At 39.8% G+C, this 16,960-nt stretch overlaps 3 protein-coding genes across 3 annotated transcripts; 1 reads left to right on the top strand and 2 right to left on the bottom strand.

The window, feature by feature from the left end:
• Positions 4-1,381, top strand: LOC8055243. The gene has a single exon (XM_002458589.2). The coding sequence runs from the start codon at positions 103-105 to the stop codon at positions 817-819; it is 717 nt and encodes a 238-aa protein (XP_002458634.2). The 5' UTR covers positions 4-102; the 3' UTR covers positions 820-1,381.
• On the bottom strand, positions 4,020-5,247 carry LOC110433355. Its single transcript, XM_021455274.1, has one exon. The coding sequence runs from the start codon at positions 5,056-5,058 to the stop codon at positions 4,480-4,482; it is 579 nt and encodes a 192-aa protein (XP_021310949.1). The 5' UTR covers positions 5,059-5,247; the 3' UTR covers positions 4,020-4,479.
• Positions 5,385-8,372, bottom strand: LOC8082392 (protein CHLOROPLAST ENHANCING STRESS TOLERANCE, chloroplastic). The gene is made up of 6 exons (XM_021455273.1): positions 7,993-8,372; positions 7,865-7,909; positions 7,427-7,540; positions 6,379-6,459; positions 5,893-6,066; positions 5,385-5,741 (listed from the first exon to the last, which is right to left on the bottom strand). The coding sequence occupies exons 1-6, from the start codon at positions 8,302-8,304 to the stop codon at positions 5,652-5,654; spliced, it is 816 nt and encodes a 271-aa protein (XP_021310948.1). The 5' UTR covers positions 8,305-8,372; the 3' UTR covers positions 5,385-5,651.

Genomic DNA, 16,960 nt, shown 5'->3' with positions numbered 1-16,960 from the left:
CTATGTCCCCACCCACTCGCCGTCCAGTCCAGCGGCATGGTCCTCCACCACGGCCACGATCATCATCGCATATAGACCCACTTCGGCACTTCCCCCGCGCCCATGCATCAAGGTGCTGGCATTCGTATCGTATCTCGGGTCAAAGCGGCAAGCACTCAGCACCAGGCCATGTCCGGAGCGGCGCCCGACGCCGAGTCCGGCCGAGAGGGCTTCACCTGCAGCGCGCTGCTCATGTGCCTCTACCTGCCGGGCCTCTCCAAGAAGAAGCCGGTGGAGGCGATCAGCACGAGCCCGCCGACAGCAGAGACGGCACCGGCACCGGCACCGGACCAGCCTGCCGAGCAGCAAGAGTCCCCGTATGCGCCGCCGAGCCGTGCCGCGTCGCTGGACAAGTCTGAGTGCGCGTCGCTCTACTCCCGCAACAACATCGTCTTCGACTTCATCGTGGAGGAAGGGGACCAGGCGCAGGCGGCGATCCATGGGTACTGCCCGTCGCCGTGCTTCGACCTGCCCGTGGAGCTGATAAGGGCCGGCGAGCGCTTTGGCGTCGTCGCCGCTGACAGCGAGGCGACGACGCCGGTCACGGCCACGTTCGTGTTCGACGACGGCCAGGGAAGGGGCGCTTTGAAGAAGATGGCGTCGTGCCTGGCACCCGGGACCGACGGCAGCAGCGGGCCGCCGCATCTCGCGAGGTTCTTGTCTGCGTCCGGTCGTTCTAGCGCGCCGCGGCCTCTCGTGACGCCTTCCCGTGACGCGCCGCAGGGTGAATCGGTGATGGTGCCCGCCTGCAATGCAACGAGTGGCGGCAGCCTGTCGTGACAGCGTCGTACGTGCGACGGCTGCTTGACGCTGCACGCATGATTAGTCCATTTATCCGTGTATTGCTGAATGAAACCGACATTGTCATTTTCATGTTCCAAATGCTCGGTATTTTTCTCGTTATAGTGTCACGGGCAAAGGATAACAGAACGAAGAGCACTATACAAATCACGCTACAGATACCTGATTCACAAATTAACTAGTTCGAGAAACTTGCCACACATTCATATTAGTAGATTGAAATCATACCTCACCCAAAGAATTCCAGAAGCAGATGAAGCGAAGCACGGCATGTTTCGCCGGACAAGGAACGAACAAAGCCGGGCCGGTGCACCAGCACTCGTGACCGGGAGCCGGCCGTCCCCAAGCAAAGCGTCTCAGCCGTGCGCGTCCTCATGTCGAACACCTCGCAGTGCTGATGAGGGCAGTCCCTGCGGCGAGTGCACCCGTCAAGGGTCATGTACATCTCCTGGCTGAAATAGATGCGGTCGCCTCGCGCGCCGCGGTACCGGGACGACGGACGGGACGGACATGGAAGACGATCCCTCTGTGGACCAGCAGAAGCGTCCCCACGCGACTCCACCAGGTAGAAGAACGCGCTGCTGCCGGACGCCATGGCTCTGCTGGCTCCGCCGGCCACGCGTAGCGGTGGCCCGGATAGCAGTTGGGCGCGTGTGACCTTGAGCGTGCCGTCGTCATCTTTCCTCGACGTCGCAGGCGCAGATGTGAGGAAACGTATTCCTGCTGAATAGGTAGAGCTTGCTGTTGTGGAAGACGATGTCGCTTTTCGACCACATTCATTGTAGGACGACCCGTAAACAACCGCTTACAGAAATCTGATCTCATGTTTACCAAGCAATACCCTGCATCCTCTGCTCAACTACCCTGCCCTAGATTTGGAGTGCTCATAAACGAAGACGTAGACGCCGGCGACGACGGGAAGGAGAACGACGACGACGACGACGACGAGTCCCGTGGCGTCACCCGGGACGACAGGGATCGGCTTTGAGATCGACCCCAGTGCTTGAACGAAGCCGACCCATCATCGCGCGACATAGGAGCATCGACTGTAATGCCGCGTGGTAGAGAGGTTGGGGTTTTGCTGTATGCGCTCAACGACAACAAAAGGTTTGGTCTTGGTAACGAAAAAACAGTTTCTTTGTTGCGATCTATTCCCTATTTTTACGGGAGAAATGTTTCTTTTTTACAGTTTTGTTATATATATATCATGCCCGGATTAGAAAACTTCCCTCTACGCGCTCCAAATTTTGTTATACCATGTCAAAAGAAAAAAAAATTAGGGTCATCTAGATTAAAGGTGTTGTAATAATTTTCATCAAAAAAGGTGTTGTAATAAGAATATAGATTGAAGGTGTTATAATAAGAATATGAAATAGTCTTTCTTCACCCCCTGAATTTATAGTTACACCAATCCTAATTAGAAATTACAGCAAATAATCACCATAACTTGTACAGGTTGAGTATAAATCCAACATAAAAACCTGCAGTAACAATGACTATAATTAGGATGTGGGAGAAAAGATTTTCACCAAATATGCATGCTATTTAGAAAGAAGAAAAAGAAAAGAAAATAATAATGTGTGTGAGAGAGGAGGTAATCCCTTTTTCACTTTTAGTAGAAAAAATACAATATACTGTATATATGCTGAATTTAAAAAATAATATGATGCCGGCTGCTGGTGGAACAATTTCCAAAAACCATGCACTAGGAAAACGGTTTTATTTTTGCAATAGAAAAATATTTTTCTCATGAAAATTGTTTATAGTAACAGCTAAAATCAAGCACAACCTCCATTACGAGCTAGACTGGTTCCACTATACACTCTTAACACATAACATTGTTTTCATAGCAATTGATATATTGTAGGAGAAATCGCTGATTAAATTACACCTCCAAGGATTTCTCTAAATCCTAATCGTTCGCCTACTAAAACTGAACAAAGGGAACAGACGTAGTGTAGCAAATGCTATTGGATCCTGCATTGTGCTTCTATAGACACTAAACTGATGCTGGTTTCTCTGTTTGTCGTGATACATATAGAGCTAATCACAAGACCCAGGGCAATTGCAACCTCGTTAGCCTATGAGCATCTCAGATGCACAGCGTGCCTGAACAAAGATTTGCATAGAGCAAAATCCACCGCCGGTCCCTGAACTTGGCTGGCGATGTCATCTAGGTCCCTAAACTTCTAAAATGATATCTATAAGTCCATAAACTTGACAGATGGTGTCATCTAGATCCCTGAACTTTCAAGATAATCACCACATGTCCCTAAACTTGGCCGATGATGTCATTCCAGTCTCTGAACTTTTAAGATGATGACTGCAGGTCCCTAAACTTGGCAAGCAGTATCATCCTTGTCCAAATATGATCTAACCTACTCTATAAGCTGTTATGTGTCAATTAATTAAGCATTATTTATCTAATATTTATCATGAAAATATAAATTATATAAAATAACTTATATCAACAAAAAATAAATTAAAGTGTTAAAATAATTTACACCAACAAATATATTAGGTTTAAATTGAAGTATAAAAATAGTAAAATTAATTAAATATTTATGTATCATTGATAGTATTACAAAATAATATTAAACTTCCTATATATAGTATTAAAAGTTTTCTCTATTAGAAGTTTCTTCTAATTTTAGTATTATTTTTAAAATTTTAATAGTATTATTATAGAAGTAACTTTCTCTGTTATTAATACTATCACATTATTATTAAATATTTTAATACCATAATACTACTATTAAAAGTTTTAGTACTATAATACTACTATTAAAGGTTAAATTTTCTCTTTATTAATACTGTGACATTATTATTAAATATTTTAATACCGTAATACTACTATTAAAGTTTTAATACTATAATACTACTATTAAATGTTACTTCTATAATAACATTATTAAATGTTTTAAAATAATACTAAAATTAGCAGTAACTTTTAATAGAGAAAACTTTTAATACTATAGGAATTTTAATATTATTTTGTAATACTATCAATGATACATAAATATTTAATTATTTTTACTATTTTTATACTTTAGTTTAAACCTAATATATTTGTTATTGTAAATAAGTTTAATACTTTAATTTGTTTTTATTCATGTAAATTATTTTTATATAATTTATATTTTTCCTGATAAATATGAGATAAATAATGTTTGATTAATTGACATATGTTGGATTCACGTTAGCTTATACAGTAGGTTAGACTATGTTTGGATAGGGATGATACCGCTTGCTAAGTTTAGAGGCTTGTGGTGATCACTTTGAAAGTTCAGGAACTAGAATGACATCACCGGCCAAGTTTAGGGACCTGTGGTGATTACATTGAAAGTTCAGGGATTTAGATGACACAGTTTGCCAAGTTTATAGACTCACATATATCACTTTAGAAGTTTAGGGACCTAGATGACACCGCCGGCCAAGTTTAAGGACCGGCGGTGGATTTTACTCATTTGCATAAGTTGAAGTAATCACCATACCCATGAGGCCATGACAATTGCAACCTCGTTATTAGCCTACAACGTGCATATCAGATACACTACACGGCAAGAAAAAGAAGACGACGACATGCATACACGAAGTTAATTACGAACACCAAAAGCACAACGCATAGCGTAGCTAGTTTCAAGATCTCGGCGACGAAGGATTCGAGAAAACCGGCGGCGCGGGGAAGCTAAAGTCGAAGTCCGGGATCTCAGGCACGATCTTCTTGGCGCTCCGGCCACGGCTGCCGTCGAAGACGAACGCCGCCGTGACCGGCGACTCCGTGTCGACGCTGCTGATCCTCAGCAGCTCCAGCGGCAGGTCGAAGTACGCCGACACCTCCTCTTCCTGCTCGCCCGCGTCCGTGCGCTCCTCGAACACGGTGCCCGAGGACGACGACGAGCTGTACTTGAACCTCTCCATGGAGGCCACCTTTGACACCGTGCTCGGACGGTCCCCGGCTGGCCCGGCGGCCGTGCTCGCCCGGCCGGTGTCGGCCTCGCTCAGGCTCATGGACTGCTGCTGCCGCAACGGCCGCCTCCTGGACAAGCCCGGCAGGTGCATGCACAGGACACCGCACCAGAAGCCGTCCCCGGCGATCTTGTCCTGCCGCGCCTTCCGGTAGTTGATCGACGACGCGTTGCTCGAGAGGTCGGTGACCGATGAAACGGAGCGGAATCCTTCTGTTTTGATGAAGGAAGAAGCATCTTGTTGGCTCATGGCACCAGGAAAAGTGAGCTTGCCGGAGGTCTCTAGTTGTGCGTCCGGGAGAAGGAGAAGGAAAACACATGGAATGGGCTTCAAGAAATGGTGGAGAGCACATCAGGGGTCGTTCGTGTGGTGGTATATTGTCTCCAAGCCATGCAGTGTCGGTGTCGGTGGGCTGTTCGGTTGACTTCTCATGATATCAGCTGTCTACAAAACTGTATCAGCTGTTTCCTTGGATGGGCAGGTCATTGGTGTATTACATTATCAGCTAGTACATGACATCGTTGACTATGTGTTCGTGCCTCCTACTAAGTTACAGGACTTTGAATAAAACCCAGTCAAATCAAAAACTTCTTTTATTCAAATACATTCTTCATTAAAAAAACAACAAGTTATATTTTACACATTTAAAAAAAATATCTTGAAGACTTATTCCAAAATTTGGAATTTCACATCTATACAACTTGTCATATCTTTGCACCCCTTGGTGTAAGCTGGAAAAATTGAGTAAAAAATATTACTGATTAACTAGCCTTGCAACTCAGACTGACAAGAAGGCAACATCTCACATTCTCACTCAAGAACGGGAGGAGCACAGGGGTTTACTACTGCAGAGAATTGTAGAAAAGAATTAGGACAACTGAGATTCCAATAATAACAGGGAAGGCTGTCAACAGATACAGAGCACCATATCCCTGCAGAACAAAATAAAAGCGTTGTTAAAACAAGCGGTATAAGAAAATTAAGGTATGAGCATTTCGATGAAAGTTGTTCTGTTTGCTTGTTTTACCCATAATAATCATGAGTACAACAAAATTTGTTGGAGTATTTCAAAAGCAAACTTACCACTGCAGATGGCACTTCAGTTTCATCATCATCCTCCTCTTCGCCATCTATGTCAGCAGCAGAGTCCCAGTCAAGGTTAAGTCTTTTAGCAGCTGTCTCAGGATCGATGCCAGTATCTGTGGCTTTTGCATAGACAGATTTCCCAGGTTTGCTCTTCTTTTTTGGAGCTTCTATCTGCACAATGGATTTGAAAACGGAAACTCAATGTTATAGTATGGTTCTACTTAAAATGTTCGGTAGAGACACAGAGAGAAACAATCCAGTAAAATACAGTTCTACTTAAGAGAGAGAGAGAGAGAGAGAGAGTGCAGTACTCAAGAAAATGTTGAAAGATAAAAAAAATCTAAATAAAATGACGGCGACAATGAAGTATGTGTGAAACAATCCTAGACTGTAGACTCAGGTGAAATGACATTAGTGGACTCTTGCTGCCTTGCTGGTAATGCAGTGTGGCAGAAGGAGAAGAATTGAGTTCTCACTATTTACCTCAATGTCTGGCCATTCTGACATCTCCTTGGCAAGCAATTGAAGTGCAACACGATTCTCTGGAATCCTTCCTTCGTTAACCTATATATGCAAGCAGGGCATTAGTGACTCAAGGTATTTGCAAGGAATTACATTGTCATCATTATGTGATCTGACCAATTAGCAGCTAACACAGGTGCAATTCATGCGAAGTGTCACATTGGCACGTTAGCAGTAAGTATGAAGGTGAAAAATGTATCAGTACTTTATTTTTAAAAATTTGGGCTCTACAAATCTAGTATCATTATGCCTCTCTTGAGAACCAAGACAACAAACTTTGTAACAATATGGCTACTGTTTCCATATGAATCTGTTATTTGCAGCTAAAAACAAGCAGCATCTTGTTTTTTTTCTGTGATTTATTTCAGGGTGGGCCTTGTATAATTCTTTCCTCAGTTTTGTTTAGCCTGGGTGGGGGGGGGGGGGGTGTAACTCTTCTCTATTGATGAAATTGGCACTGTCACATGCTAGTTTGTTCAAAAATATATTTCAGGGTGGGAGCAGATATCATAATGTATCATCTATTAAGCAGTTGATTCTATCCACAATACAAATTTGATATGATTAACTAAATTTTAAGGAAAAAATAGGGAGATAAAATAGATAGGGTATAGCTCATCCATGGAGCAAAATTATAAAAATGGAGGCAGAGTTTTATAGCAAACTATCTCATGTTATCTTTTGACTTTGCACTATCATTCAAAATGATATGTGGAAAGAAAGACAACATGGCTTGCATGACACAGTGAAAGGGAATACTTAAGCTTTCTGCTCCAGATTATTATTTATATACACCTACAACATTAGACTATGAGGTAGCATTTTTAGTTTAATTTCAGTGGACCATTACATTGCACCTAGAATACATAAAATATTTTGCCAGTGGTCAAGCTGGATGATGATGCCAGTAAGCAATCCACAATATTCACTGACAGAAAGTATAGTAAATTCACTTTCAAGAGACTCAGCACGACTCCAGGTAGCATAATCCGGGGAAACGGCGATGTACCTCAGCCAAAGCGTCCGCTAGATCATCCCTAGTAATTTCATCAGGATCCTCTATCCCGAGTGTTCTCTTCCTTTCTATATCTCTAGGGTCCTCAATCATGATGGTAAGCTTAACCTGTGAATGTGACGCAGCAACAGAAGTAGCAATATAGTGTCAGTTTTTTTATCAGCAACACGGAACATGCAGCCCTATAAAGTTTGGAAAGTGTAACGCAGCTAGAACAAAAGATATGAACACCTTTATTTTAGCATATACAAGCTCAGTAGTCAGTACACAAGCGTAGGATAAGGCCCTTATCTGTCTATATCATAATATTGCCAACTGAATCACTCCAAACGTCTAAGTCATACTTGTTATTCTACTGACATGAATGCAACTAAGGCAATGTATTTTAATGCAAATGAGCACAAAAATCAAGCAAGAGAGCAGCTTGTTTACCTCGCCAAAAGTCATGTCCCTGTTCTTCTTCAGCAGTTCCAGTACCTAGCAATAGAGCCAAACGAAGGCAAAGTCAGTAAGCACTACTTGCAGTGGCGCAAAAGACACGAAGGCTGGAAGCAGCGGACCCTTTTGATTTCGCGGATGCTCTCCAGGTCCTCCGGGCTCGCCTCCGCCGGCTCGTCGGAAGTCGCGACTGTAGTTTCAGAGGCACTAGGCTCCTCCTGGTCGAGGGAAGCAGCTGCACCCCTGCGGCGCCGCCGGTGGAGCGGCCAGACACTGGGGACAGAGGGGCAGAGTGCATCGTGGCGGCGGTGACTGTGGGGGAAGAGACAAATGAGATGACTGGCAACTGCCCCTGCCGCCAGGAGCGATGGAGACGAGACGCGTTGGCGAGACGGCGAGGGAAGGGGAACGAGCGGTGGCGAGAGCAGCGCCATCGGGCTCCGGCCAGCGGCGGTGGCTGCTTATCTCTTCGGGTCGCGGCATCCCGGCCCGCGGCCGCATTGCACGGTTGAGAGGTGCGGCAGGCGCTGGTGGTTGCGCCGCGGGTCCCGGCCGGCAGTGTCACAACGGCACGGAAGCGGCTTTCTGTTCGATAGAGTTGGGCCTTCTTAATGGGCTTGTGGCTCAAATCGGCTTTTCGAGCCCAGTCCAAAATTAGGCTTCCTTTTGAGAACGGGCTTTCATGGGTAATATTGTTATCTTTCAATTTTAATTTTAAATGCTGTATTAGATCCACTAAAAAAGGCATATTAGAACGTGGAATCAGTATATGTAAATGCCTTTTTCGCGTTAACGATTGTTGGATGACGACAAACTTGAGAAGAGCAGCTCGTTTTGGATTGGGAAAAAAAAAGAGATCATTTTGGCGGAACAAAAGATTAGTCCGGCACGCTACGGCGGTGCTGAACTGACTGCACTCTGACTGCACTGCATTCGATTTCGTTTTAGTGACGCACTCTTATCAATAATTTTGTGTTCCATGTAGAATTACGAAAATTCACTTGAAAAATACTCTATTCGCTCCAAAAAAAATGTCATTCTCACTTCTCAATAAGTTAAAATTTTTTAATTTTAACCAATTTACAAGTATATGAGAAAAATATTAATATTTATGATGCATAATTAGAATCATTAGATGAATTCGTTGAATACATTTTTACAATAAACTATTCAGAGATATAAATATTGATAATATTTTCTATAAATCTACTCAAAATTAAGAAAGTTTGACCAACACAAACCTCATAGCACACTCTTTTCAGAACAAAGGGTGTGCTCACCATAATTAGGGCCTTGTTTAGTTTCCAAAAAATTTCAATAATCTCCATCACATTGAATCTTTAAACACATGTGTGGAGCATTAAATATAGATAAAAAAACTAATTATATAGTTTGCCTATAATTTGCGAGATGAATCTTTTGAGCCTAGTTAGTCCATAATTGGACAATAATTGTCAAATATAAACAAAGTGCTACAGTATCCAAAACCATAATTTTCCCCCAACTAAATAAGGCCTAGATTGTGACCATTTTATTTTTCTTTCATTTTTTTCTTTTTTAATTTTATACGTCTTAAATAGCACAACACTTTATCCTTTAATCTTAATATGTGCACATAGTAAAAATCTAGTACAATCATTTATGAGCGTTAAAAAATATCTTTTCTCACCTTTGATTCAATTCACACAAATCCAATGACAAAGTTAGTAGTTTGAAATTAACTCCTAAACTAAGTGCCAATTTGGGAGATTTATTTTTATAGTAATTTTATCTAAAGAAACATTAACATTATTTTCTATAAATATAGGTATTTTTAAAATGATATATATGGTTTAAAGTATAACTGTAGCTTTTTTGGATAAGTGAGTATGCTAGAAAAGTAGAAAGAAATCTCTACTTTATAGTTTTTGTTTACGTATGGTTCGAAAACGAATGATCTACAAGGTTAGAAATCAGTGGAGGAGAGAAAAGAAAAAAAATGTAGAGTTAGAGACGAGCGACACGGTGAGACCTGAGAGGTGGCCACGGAGAATCCTATCTCGGTCAAGGGGCTGCAAGCAGGCAGGCAGTCAAACCGGAGGCGGTGGACGATTAGTTTAAGCAGCGTGTGTCACGGACAGAAGGGGACACCTTCAACGCGATCCGTGCGCCAACGTATGTACTCCAACTAGCAACGTAATCCATGATGATTTTCTAGGCTGCAGCTAGCAACTTGCAACTTGTGGCTAGTCCACCTTAATCGCATAGCTTAACCAGGCTGAGTCCTGGTCCAAACAATTGTACATGCTTTTCATGGTGTTTGGTTTCCTCATTGGATGCCCAACTTAGGTCTTGTTTGGTTCCCCTTGCTAAATTTTAGTTAGCTAAACTTTAGTTATTTTAGTAGCTAAAGTTCTAAACACATTGACTAAAAGGAGCTAAAATAGTTTAGTTCCGTTGGTCACTCAAGAGTAGCTAAAATAATTTTAGCTAGCTAAAATTTAGCATAGAAAACCAAACAGAAACGGTGTGCAGATTGGTATAAAAATCAAATTGACATAAAAAATAGAAGTAGATTAAAATGTTGTCAAGCTGCACCAGAACTTCGAAGACAAAAGGGACTAAGATATGAAGTAACGTCGATCGGTGAATTAGAAAATCAACAAAAAAATTAAGATTCAACATAACTCGAAACAAAAGTACAGTTCAAACCGAACGTTGTCTTTTTAACAATTCACTTCGGGTATATTGAAAACTTATACATCTTTCATTACATTAGTACAATAGCATCTACTACTGCTAATGTCAAAGTAACTTTCATTACACCCACCATTAGTACGGGTTAGCAATTGTATATGGTTGACACTGACGAGGCATCTGCTCTCAGCTGCCACGCACGTGCGCACGTAGCACCCCTGTCCTAGATGAAGTCATCGCCAAAGCAAGTTCCTAATCAGGATTTTTACATGCACACCTTCATATATAATTACCAGCCTCCACTCGAAACTGAGCCAGTAACGTTGTAGTTACACACATCGATTATTTATTATTACCACGGCTTTTAACACGTGCTTAAAATATAAATACTTGAATTTATCCTAAATCAAAATATCTTGAATTTCAATAAAGTTATAGAAATAATAATAATACTTACGCATTCGACCAAGGAGCATCGTTGGCTCATAATGAAATGGTTTGACTTATGCTAAATTTGGAACTTACATATATTTTGAGAGTAATGAAGTAGCAACTTCGAGTTTCCTTTCATTCATACCGAGTTTCAGGTCAAACTCATCATCAAAGATGAGTTTTAGTACAATCTAATCAGTGGGTACATATGTAGGTTTCAGCAATCATAAATTATGTTCATTTTGTTAACGACTTGTATAAATGTAAAAAAAATAAAAAGTAAAAGGTTCATTAAAATTTGTATTAATATAGACAACAATAATTTATGGAATTTCTCATTTAGATAAGTGTATAGTACATTTAAATGCAAGATTATGATATATCTATATTGGCAACGTAATATAAGCATTTTATTTTTTTATTTTAAATATATTAATACATATGTTTTTTCGGCACTTATGCAGAAGTTTAGTAGATAACTATAAGTGGACTGTATATTGAGGTGGAGGAGAGAGAAGAACTGAGTTGTAAGTTGACTTAAACACAATAATCAAGAAACTTTGTAATAAGAGAAATAAGTACTACGTCATGTAATTAAAAAAAAAAGTACTACGTCATGTATTATTAATAGTGATGAATTAAATAAACAATATATATACGGTATTATTAACCTTGCTCTATACTTCTTTCCAGCTGTACGTGAATATTTCTATGCAAACAGCTTTCTTGACTGTGGTCAGAGCTTGGAAGAGAAAAGCCGGCGTGTGCCAATGCAAGCTTACGACTTTCAACGTGCAGGCATTATATAGACTGATTCCGCTTTTGAGTTTTACCCTAGGTCTAGTTTAGTTAAAAAAAAACTTTTCAAGATTTTCCGTCACATTAAATCTTGCGGCGTATATATAGAATATTAAATATAAATAAAAATAAAAACTAATTGCATAATTTTTCTGTAAATCGTGAGATGAATCTTTTAAGTCTAGTTACTTTATGATTGGACAATGTTTATCAAATAAAAACGAAAATACTATAGTATCGAAATTCAAAAAAAATTGCATCTAAACAAGGCCCTAGTCATTGATATTACCGTTGTCGCTTGACGGCTTGTGGCTCCATCCTTGACAGACAAGCTTTCCGTTACTGAAAAAGGCGTGCACGGGCAGCATGACCTTATCTGGAACAAAATCTATTCAATATTTAGGTAGTGCTATATAAGCAAAAAGTTTAATACATAGTATTTAACATGTTCTCTAACAATAGGACCTAAAAAAATTCTTTCTACAAATGGGTTTTCCAAAAGAAAGGATACTCATATTTAGATTTTATCTCTCATGCAACCAAAATAAGTCTCCCATATAAATATTGTGTTGGAGGATGATTTTAGATCTCCTACTACCCATTTTGGGTTTAGGATGGAGACAGTGTGATCTCTTTTTTTTTTGCGTGGCTTGAAGCTTTGCGCGTGCACATCAAGATTTTGGTTGCACAAATCTCTCGCAGACTTCGGCTCTCAAGGTAGCAATAATACAAATTGTCCCTTAGACGATTTAATAGCCGATGTCTTGCATGAAAAATAGACAAATACCCATGTCAAAGCATCTCAAATTTGATTACAATTATATAAAGTATTATAAACTTTCATAACATCAAATATATATACTATAAAAATATTATTTAATAGATAATCTAATAATACTTACTTGGTATCATAAATATTATTATTTTATTATATATTTTTTGTTATTTTATTTTTTTTAGATAGTTAAATCATCTCAAGTTTGACATGACCAAGAGTGGCTTTACAAAATTGTTGTTCTCATTGTGTGCTCTTAGAAAATTGCCATGTACATAGGCACATACTTTTCTATGAAATTTCCACTCCTTTTCTCCTTTCATTTTTCTTGCCACCTAGTGTTTGGCAGTAGGCACGGAGTCGGTCGGCGGCCGTGGCCATCTAGTGATGTCCAGAAGTCTAGCCTACTAGCTTAGAGCAAGTATTATAGTGGGCTGTAAGCTGGCTAAATACTGAGGTGGAGGAGAGAAGGGAGGAGAGAGAGGAAAAGCAGGCTGTAACCTTACAGCCAGTTTAGGCACAGGAACCAAGAAACTTTATGAGAGAGACAAGTGGACCATATATTTATAGTGAATAGTTTATTATTGTATGGGTGAGCTGTAAGAAGACTGCAAGAAACCTTGCTGGCAAGTAGGCTTATTATTAAACTTGCTCTTAAGGGCGTCGTGGCGACGGCGCTCACACGAGATTCCGATCGAAGTATGGCGCAAGACGGGTTAGCCTCTGGAACCGACATTTCGACTACCAATGATCCGTCTATGTAGGTTTGTTATTTTTTTCCTAGGGGCAAGGATGATCTTTTCCGGTGCTACGTGGTATCGATGACAATTTTGGAAAGCCCGAGATGTCGATGGACAAGGGACTCTCCAAAAACCTCGCCCCACGAGCAATTTATACCTTTATTTTAAGCCTCTTAAGTTCTGGCCTCCAATTCCATACTTTGTTTATGTAGATATTTCATTGTCCGTGCAATCCTCGTGCTTAGTGTGCCAAGTCAAGAAACAGTATCTTCTAGTGGAAAAATAGTACACCTTATATTATTACAGATGTTTTCTTCTGCTTACGATAATACAAGTGTATCGCAATTACATGTGAAAATCTATACCTACTAATAAAGAGGCAAAATTTCAGTCTGCCTTTTTTTTCTTCTGCTCCTATCGCCGTTCAGTTTGCGGAATCGGCGTTCGGCTGAATCGGTCGCCTCCTCCGTCCGACTTTCGTTTATAGAAGAGCAAAAAGAAAATAAAAAACATTCTAGGGTTCTCAATGCAAAATCTCATATTAACTGCTCCCGTCTAGCGACTGCCCATCGGTCGGCTCAGCACGTCCAGAGTCGGTAAGATAGAAGAGAGAAAAAAGAATAAAAATTTTTCTAGGGTTCCCAATGTAAAATCTCCAATTTACTTTTCTTTTATTCTTTAAATCGGCCAAAAATTGATAAATGCGTAGTAATTCATAGAAAAATCTAAAATTTATAAAACAAATTTTGTTCAGCTCTACATATGTAGATCCATGCAGTAAACAAAAAATATTACAAATTTTAGTGCATTTTTTTTTGTTGGAATTTAGTGGAAAATTAAAATTGTAGTTATCTTGCTCCAATTATTATAAAAATTTTATGGTAGCCTATTTAATGTGATGCTTCATTCATATTTCATAGCAATCCTAATCTAAATAAAAAAATAATGCTAGCATCAAACTTCTCATGTTTTAATAAAATATTGAGGTATATTAAAAGGTTGCTCCAATTATTATAAAAATTTTATGGTAGCCTATTTAATGTGATGCTTCATTCATATTTCATAGCAATCCTAATCTAAATAAAAGAATAATGCTAGCATCAAACTTCTCATGTTTTAATATAATATTGAGGTATATTAAAAGGTAATATTAGAGTGAGATAAGGTTTAACTAATTTCTATTTTTATTATTAAATAAATATGTCTTCAAGCTACATATTATTGTAAATATTAACTATATAATACCATAGATGTTATGGTTATCAATAAAATAAATTATGAACTTTAAATTTTATAAAAAGGATAAATATAAATAGATATGTAATATCATGTCATCACTTTTTAAGATCATTTGATGTTTTTCTTCCGTTGCAACGCACGGGCATATTGTGAAAATTTCAGTCTGCCCAAAATTTCTTCTGTCCTGTCTCGTGTCTCGCCCGGAATCGGTCTCTCCGTTTCTTTAACGCTTGTAGGATAGAAAAAAAAATAGAATATTTTCTAGAGTTTCCAATGCAAAATCTTCTTTTACATTTTCTACTGCTCTTGGAATCGCTAGCCTCTGTCGTCCGCTTGCAGAAGAGCAAAAAAAATAATTTTTTCAGGGTTCCCAGTGCAAAATCTCCTATATTCTATTATTTTTTCTTTTATTCTTTAATTTAGCTAAAAAATTAATAAATGTGTAGTAATTCACACAAAATCTAAAAAATTACAAAATAAATTTTGTTCTGCTTCACATATGTAGATCCATACAGTAAACCAAAAATAGGTGCAAAGTGTTTGTCCTATTAATTTACTTTTCTTTTATTCTTTATATCGGCTGAAAAATAATAAATGCGTATAAATTTATAGAAAAATCTAAAAATTACAAAACAAAATGTGTTCAGCTCCACATATGTAGATCCATGTAGTAAACAAAAAATATCATAAATTTTAGTATATTTTTTTGCTGGAGATGCTTGCCTATGCTTTTTAGGTAAAATTAAAATTGTAGTTATCTTGCTCCAATTATTATAAAAAATTTATGGTAGCCTATTTAATGTGATGCTTGATTTATGGTAAAAGTTTTAGCATTATTCCTGCATATCTCACTGATTTACTATTTTACCTAAATTTATGCTAGCTAAATAGTTTAGCATCAATTTAAGTGTGTAAAAATATAAATAAGATGCTTCCACTACCTTTGCACGATGTGTTGTTATATCATATGAACACTTCATAAGTCCATATATTTATAATCTACATACATTTAACTGATATATCATATTTTGTAGGAATCCTAATCTAAATAAAAAATAAAGCTAGCAACAAACTTCTCATGTTTTAATATAATCTATTATTATTATTAAATAAATATGTCTCCAAGCTACATAATATTGTAAATATTAACTATCTCATACCATAGATGTTATGGTTATCAATAAAATAAATTATGGACTTTAAATTTTATAAAAAAGATAAATATAAATAGATATGTAATATTATGTCATCACTTTTTATGACCATTTGATGTTTTTCTCCCGTTGCAACGCATAGACATATTTACTAGTAATTATAATACCTCCAGGCTGGGCCTAACTTGCCAATTCGTCATTTTCAAACATTCGGGGTGTAAAGAGATGCGAGTACTCGGTATGTAGAAAAGATAAGAGCGTGTGAAAAAAAAACGACAAAACACCTACAGGTACGTACGTACTCCGTACTTCATGTGTGCTTTCACACCACCCCCAGTTTGCCATTTGCTCTCAAAAAAAAAGTTTGCCATTTATGTGTATGCCGCAGCAAGTACGAAGTCCATTGATATTTTAGCGGGACAAAGACACAAATAGTAAGCCGGGACGGTATAGGGACAAAACAGTCACTTTCCAGAGAGCACACACAGAGCTACCAAAGCTTGTAGCAATATTACGTACTTGGTGGACTTTTCTACACAAGAGGACCACGGAACGGAACTGATGGGAGCACATCCCGCACTTAAAACTTTTATGTTTTTTTTTCCACAAGGAATTAAAACAGAGTGCTACAAATTTTTTTTGTTTTGAAAGGGGACAAGTGGTGTCTGGAAATTCCCGCGCTGGCGCTGCCTCTTGCGGTCTAGCCCTGCTCGGCCTGGCCTGAGAGGGGGTGGTTTTGCTCGCGTTCGTGTTCGTCGTCTGTCGCATGGTCCGTCGCACCGCAATACCGAGGCGGCGAGCTGGGGGTGCTGCAGCGTGGCATGGCATGGGTGAGCGAGCGGCAGAGAGAAAATAAAGCTGGGCATAGAAGGGGGATGGGGGACCCGGGCGGGCCGGCCGCTTTTACTTTTGGCGCTGCCAACTTCTGGCCTCTGGGCCGCCAATTCTCATAGAGGCAAAAAAAAAAAACCCACCACAAAACATGCATGAGGTGCGGTGAGCAAGGGCAGTGAGAGTGCGGCAGGGGCCGTCGCCTTTCGTTTTACCCTCCCCCTGCCCAAGTTAAAAACAGCAATCAGAGAGAGACATGGCCGCAAACGGAGAGAGAGCCACAGGGGAAGGCTAGCAATAAGCTATAGAGGAGGCTTCGGGCGCGCGGCCTCACTGTCTAGCTAGCTAGTCTCTCGGTCTGGGTGGGGAGAAAGACCAGGGGAGGGAGAGCGCGGGGGCGATCAAAAAGGGCTACCGGCAGGCCGAGAGTAGCCGCTAGCTAGCT

This window comes from Sorghum bicolor, chromosome 3 (genome assembly GCF_000003195.3).
Source record: "Sorghum bicolor cultivar BTx623 chromosome 3, Sorghum_bicolor_NCBIv3, whole genome shotgun sequence".
NCBI classification, from domain to species: Eukaryota; Viridiplantae; Streptophyta; class Magnoliopsida; order Poales; family Poaceae; genus Sorghum; species Sorghum bicolor.
Note: the sequence above shows the minus strand (reverse complement) of the source record. Positions and strands in the feature narration are given on the sequence as shown.